Source organism: Perkinsus marinus, assembly GCF_000006405.1.
Source record: "Perkinsus marinus ATCC 50983 genomic scaffold scf_1104296960662, whole genome shotgun sequence".
Classification (NCBI taxonomy): Eukaryota; Perkinsozoa; order Perkinsida; family Perkinsidae; genus Perkinsus; species Perkinsus marinus.
The window spans coordinates 20,554-27,302 of NW_003206034.1; the positions used below are offsets into that span (position 1 = coordinate 20,554).

Here is a 6,749-nt window from a genome sequence, read left to right on the forward strand (position 1 = left end):
GGCGTCGTAATACTCAATGTGAAAAACACCATATTTCGCAGTGATATGAAGTGGTCGTAAAATATGTTTTTCATATCACTAGGGTGGTGAAACTCCAGTGTTGTAATTTTACACCTTTTATGAGTAACCGCTCGTTATATGATAAATTCACTTACAGTTAGAAACTTTACGACGAGTTATGATATTCAGTGCAAGATGATATTAACATGGTTAGCTCCATGTGTTGGTATTTCTGGACATTCGAACTTGCGCGTATTTTTTCGCATTGGTCGTCACAGTAGAGCATTTTTTCTGATTCTTCATATCGGTGAGGTTTTTATAGCTCTGAAGAACCAGTCTTAGAGGTAACGCGATAGAGGCTGAATGAGAAAATATGCACATGGTCAACTACATATGTTGTTGACAAAATGAAAAATTCAAGAAATTTTGGTTTCTATACAATTTTACCCAAAATTATGTGCAAACTCGTATGTCAAGTGAGAAAGTGAAAATATGCGCATGGTCAACTACATATGTTGTTGACAAAATGAAAAAAATAAGGAAATTTTGGTTTTATAAAGTGGTTGAGTAAAGTGGATATATATTCCAACACTATCTGAACTAGGTACATGTACATTTTCGGTGGTATGAGTAAGAACTGTCTCAATGGTTTTTGCAAAGATATGTGGAGAATCGAAGTGCCCTGGGCTCCTACTGCGTAAATCTGAATCATGATTGATTCGTTCAACTGTGTTGAAGGTATTGGCCTACGATGACACCACTGAATAGGTGGCGAGAGAATCGACCGTCGCGATGGGTGAAAATGGAGGATTGTAAATACGGTGGCAGGTGAGTAGGGAAGGATTCAATCTGCGACTGCTGTGATTACATGGTAAAGAATATTATAATATTGGAGTTTCACCACCCTAGGGATATGAAAACACTAGTGAAAAAAATATATTTCACGACTTCTGCAAGGCGCAAATATCGCGTTTTTCACCGAGTTTTACGCCACTTCACGTAAAACGGGTGAGCTCCATCACATTAGCTCAACAGTAGCAATATATTACAATCTGTATAACACAATAGACTTTCACCCTAGTGATATGGGAAACACTAGTGAAAAATATATTTCACGATTATACATAGCGCCAATATTGGGCTGTTCACAGAGTATCACGACGCCACTTCATGTAAAACTCCATTGGAAATGTTAGGTTTATATAATGGAGTTTCACCCGTGATATGAAAAACACTAGTGAAAAAACCATTTCACTTGGTGTTTTTCACATGGAGTATTACCCTACTACTTCGTGTAGAACGGGTGGAATTGTCTTGTTATGATTTTCATACACAATTGTTTTATCTATCGCTGAAACATATACGTCCTGTAGTGAGTTTCACCCGTTTTACGTGAAGTGGCGTCGTAATACTCTGTGAAAACGCGATACTCGCGGTGATATGCAGTAGTCGTGAAATATGTTTTTCATATCACTAGGGTGGTGAGACTCCATCGGATGTGTGGCAGATTCCGACACCGAATGGAGGCGTCTCCGTCTGGTGATATCATATTTGTATTTGGCGGCAGTGTTGGTGGCAAATGGGAGAATTCTCTGCTATTGTAAGTTGTACATTTTGTGACGATGTTTTGGTATGGAAAAACGTATGTGGGAAAGTATGCGTGTTGGTGACTAGTGAGGAGATATCGAAAAAATTCTCGCTGATTTTTATGTAATCGTGTCCGACGATTTCATAAGAATTAGCAAGAATTTTTTCACACGTAGTTCGTGAAAATTTCGGAAAAAAACACACACAATTCGTATGTGAGTTTTCATGATGTGGCTTCGAAAATTTCTGTGCTCAGCTGAAGAAAGCAAACAAATATTCCAACACTGCTTATCATCAATGTTTGTCGATTTGGCGAGCCCAGTGTTGGAGGAAAATGTGGTAGATTCCCACAGCTGAGCTCAGGAGTTCGAATAAGAACCGCTCTGGAGCTTCACCCTAGTGATATGAGAAACACTAGTGAAAAACATATTGCACGGCTATTGCAAGGCGCAAATATCACCTTTTTCACGGAGTTTTACGACGCCACTTCACGTAAAACGGTCGTGAAACTCCAATTTCCCAAAATTTCCGCAAATTTTTCATATTGCCACCAACACATGTAGTCGTTGACCATGTGCATGAACATGCGAGAACATGTATATAGTTGAATTTTTAACGAATTAAGATACCGTACATCGTCGAATTCCTGGGACATTGAAGAGACTAGAGGCTATCGCTACTTCACACGAAGTGTCATAGACTACCTTGGCAACCAGCAGACTACAGTGGTGAGAAAAAGTATATAACTGATATGATCTAAATTGTGTGTTGGCGTTCACATCACGTTTTGTCGTCATATTTTTTCATAACTATTCATAATACTAAGTAGTAGGCGGTATGGGAATATATGTTTGGTTTCCTCAACTGAGCTCGTAAGTTTCCTCACTATATTATGAAAAATCGCTCGATTTTGGGTATGAGTATACAAAAAATCAAGGATAATTTCTCGAAATTTCCTCAAATTTGCATATTCCTAGCAACACATGTAGTTGACCATGTGCATACATTCCCGCACTGGTAGTAGGGAATATTTTTTTTCGAGAATTTCATTCGTGACAAATTTTAACAATATAATAGTGTTAGGAGAGCCTATGTACAGAATTTCACCTCAATTCGAGCTTTGGGTGAAAAGTTATACCTGTGATAGGAAATGGACTCTTTAGATTACGCGTACTGCATAGGGAATGTAAATACCGATTATCATCGTTCGTAAATCGGTGAAATACGACTTCAGATTCGCGACTTGTCCGAATTTCAAGAGGACAAACCCGACATGGACATCTATGGTCCGCAAGCCCCACGTGAAGACGCGTCGAGTAAATCACGAGGTTTCAGTTGGTCTTTCGAATCGACTCTTGTGTAGGTGTTTCCCTTGAAAACGATTTAAATTTCCCATCACAGCAAGCAGTGGAAAGAGGTATGTATAGTTTTTAATGGAATCTCACCCTTGTGATATGAAAAACATATTTCACGACTACTACAGGCCGCGAATATCGCGTTTTTCGCCGAGTTTTACGACGCCACTTCACGTAAAACGGGTCGTCGTGAAACTTCAACACTAGGGAATACACGTTTGGTTCCCTCGTGAGTTTCTTCGCTACATTATGGAAATATGAAGATGATTTTGGGTAGAAGTATACACATATCAACGATAATTCCCTCAGAAATTTCATGTTGTAGTTTCAGCCGCAATATGAAAAAAGCTAGTGAAAAATATGCATCACGACGATTAATGCATATCACCGCGAATGTCGCGTTTTTTCACCGAGCTACTTCACGTGAAACGGGTGAAACGTTATTTTTGTCAACACATGTAGTTGATCATGTGCGTATACTTTCACAATGAGCCGCTAGTGTAGAACATATTCGTCTTTTTGATAACGAATAGTGATAATATTCTTTGATTCGATTTTTAATAGATTTGACTTTCTTCATTGATATTTTATTCTCCCTCCGTTATTATCGCGGGTACTAATTTGCCACGGTTATGTCATGATGAACAAAAAAGTGTTGGAATATATGACTTGTCTCATATTATCTCATGTTCTCAAATGATTTCGCTTTGATTTTATGCTGGAATTCTGGTAGAAGTATACAGAAATCAATAGAAATTTAGAGAAACTCTCTCGAAATTTTCATGTGTTTTTATTTTCCCACACTTCCAGGTGATTTCGCGATGACCATGGTAAGAACTCATTCACAGACCAGCGAGGAAGGAGCGCTAATTGTGGGTTTGAATAAATTTTATTTTTTTTCTTTATTTTTTTTGTTTTCAGGTCATCGGTGGTTTCCGAACGTATGAATCACCCTATCCCAACGCTGATGTTTTTCCATCATATTCGTATGGATTTTTAATGTCGAGAAGTTTTATTATTTGATGTAGATACTATTTGGACGATGTGTGGTATTACAGTACGTCTGGTATGCTGTGGAAAGAAATATTCACCCTTGAGAAGGAGCCGTCTAAGCCGCATGTAAGAAGCTCATTTTTCCTGTTTCTTTAAGTTTTTCCCCTAATTTTTCCCAATTTCCCCCGAATTTTTCTCAATTTTTCCCAGTTTTCTCCGAATTTTTCTCGAATTTTTCGTTTTATTCATAGCCGCAATTAAATTAATAGCATCACTATCATCGTGATTGTACTCTTGAATGCAGTTTACTCCGTTTCAAGTTGTCAGAAGGAACATCAGTGTTATATAGGAGCACTCTTTTGATAATTTTCTATTCCACTTGAATCCTCAGGCTAGGCGAGGGTCAGCTGTGGTCACATTACGAGACCGATCAGGCGATGCTCAGCTTCTTATGTTTGGTGGACGACACCACGATGAGCTCTTCAATGATATGTGGGTGAGAAAGGGGATAAAAAATGTCGGTGAATTTTTTGTTAGTCGCGAAAAAATCGACTCTAATAGAATCGGAAATAAACTGTGCGGGTTGATATGGAAATGTGGAGTATTTTGGGAATTTTCTATTTATCGCATATACAATGTAACATGTGTTGTGATGAAAGTACTCGTTTGGGACTGTGATGATAGCGACAACTTGTTCTCTATAATTTATCCAACAAAATAACACACATTTGTATATCAAATAGACATGTACCGTATGTGGTTTGATACTAGTATAACTTTCGAAAAGAATTACCGAAAATCATAGATAAATGCACTAGGACGAAAGCCGTTTTAGTTTCTTGATACTGTGTTGTAGGGATACACGTTTGCTTCTCTCAGCTGAGCTCAGGAGTTTCCTTACTGATTATTGAAGTCTACATATGAATTCGGCTAGAAGTGTACAGAAACCCAGGGAGAACTACCCAATATTTCCTCGGAATTTCCATATTGTCATCATCACCAACACATGTAGTTGATGACCATGTGCATATCCCTTTCCCCCCACATTTTCATATTGTCATCATCACCAACACATGTAGTTGATGACCATGTGCATATCCCTTTCCCCCCACATTTTCATATTGTCATCATCATCACCAACACATGTAGTTGATGACCATGTGCATATCCCTTTCCCCCCACATTTTCATATTGTCATCATCATCACCAACACATGTAGTTGATGACCATGTGCATATCCCTTTCCCCCCACATTTTCATATTGTCATCATCATCACCAACACATGTAGTTGATGACCATGTGCATATCCCTTTCCCCCCACATTTTCATATTGTCATCATCATCACCAACACATGTAGTTGATGACCATGTGCATATCCCTTTCCCCCCACATTTTCATATTGTCATCATCATCACCAACACATGTAGTTGATGACCATGTGCATATTTTCCCCCCACATTTTCATATTGTCATCATTACCAACATATGTAGTTGATGATTATGTGCATATCCGTTTTCCCCCACATTTTCATATTGTCGCCATCACCAACACATGTAGTTGATGACAATGTGCATATTTTCCCACACTGTCAATGGAAAACTCCTAACCGCTGTATTTTCTCTGGAATGAATCCTAGAGAATGAAAATAACTAAATTTACAAGATCAGTGATTAGTTGTTTTATGATGCCCATTAGTAACGCCACTGAAGTGTGTTTGATTTTCATTGTCCGAAACGGAAAAGGGTGCATATCTCTTCGAATACACAAGGAAAATATTACATGACATGATAACTAAATATACAATTGCTAATATCGTGTCACAGTATGTAAGAAAAAATGAGAGCGAATTGCAAACTGGAATTTGGTCAGATCCTGGACGTACAACGATCACCGAAGAAAACGAGAAAATGGAAAAGAATAGACCAGACGATACGAGGCGTGAAGCCGCCAGCTACAGCATATCACACGTGGGTTTTGCGATTGTTGGGAAATTGAGCTTTCGATCACAGAATCATGCAGATGACAAATAGAACTCGACACATGAGAAATGCGTTTCGAATTTTCATAGATTCCGTGGTGAAATCGTCCCGTCCCGAGTACAGCGGAGCGAAGCGTTACACGCAGTGTTGGAATATATTGGGTCTGCAAGCTCCCTCACTAGTGAAACGAATTTGGGTAGAAGTGTACAGAAACCAATGAGAATTTCCGTAAATTTTCACAACACATGTAGTTGACCATATGCATATTTTCCAACATCGTTTTCATGATGTGCATCAACGAATGTGTTTGCAAGAGCAATGTGAAGATGAGCTACCGATTTATACACGTCAGATTGAACTACGTCGAGAGTGCCACTGACGATATGATGGTGCTGTTCGGTGGTCTCACATGGTCGGAAACGCGTATTGCAGAAACTGATGCTCTTCGCGATTTGGACAGAAGGTGTTTTAAATTGGCAAAAGTCAGATGAACATGTTTTGGCGGCGCACACTGACAATTGTGTGTTAGGAAATGAACAGTCACTTCTGCACAGATGATGGAAGTTATTGTGATGTACAGAAAGCTCTAGAGAGTATCGAAATGAGGTGTAGCAGTACGGACCCTGCTGCCGCCTTTTGTTGCGAGGTGTGTCGAATTCGGACGGCAATGTTGCGCGCTGTTGCTGGTTATGAATTGTATCTATATTCGAGTCATCTTTGCTATATTGGAGTCTCACCCTAGTAATAGTGAAAAACATATTTCACGACTACTGCATATCACCGCGAATATCGCGTTTTTCACAGAGTTTTACGCCACTTCACGTAGAACTCC

General features: G+C 39.1%; 2 protein-coding genes across 2 annotated transcripts in view; both read left to right on the forward strand.

The window, feature by feature from the left end:
* Positions 1-802: 802 nt before the first annotated feature.
* Pmar_PMAR019473 (hypothetical protein) lies at positions 803-5,633 on the forward strand (the record flags this gene model as incomplete). Its single annotated transcript, XM_002772609.1, has 9 exons — positions 803-828; positions 1,508-1,600; positions 2,213-2,315; positions 2,822-2,903; positions 3,753-3,814; positions 3,864-3,928; positions 3,971-4,061; positions 4,327-4,431; positions 5,613-5,633. 9 exons carry the CDS (start codon positions 803-805, stop codon positions 5,631-5,633), a joined length of 648 nt encoding a protein of 215 aa, XP_002772655.1.
* Positions 5,634-6,584: 951 nt separating this feature from the next.
* Pmar_PMAR019474 (hypothetical protein) overlaps positions 6,585-6,749 on the forward strand; it is a gene marked incomplete at both ends in the record, with an annotated part of 456 nt that continues 291 nt past the window's right edge. Inside the window, 2 exons of the mRNA XM_002772610.1 lie at positions 6,585-6,603; positions 6,722-6,749. The exon at positions 6,722-6,749 is cut by the window's right edge and continues 4 nt beyond it. Coding sequence (XP_002772656.1) covers positions 6,585-6,603; positions 6,722-6,749 — 47 coding nt within the window. The remainder of the gene's footprint in view (positions 6,604-6,721) is intronic.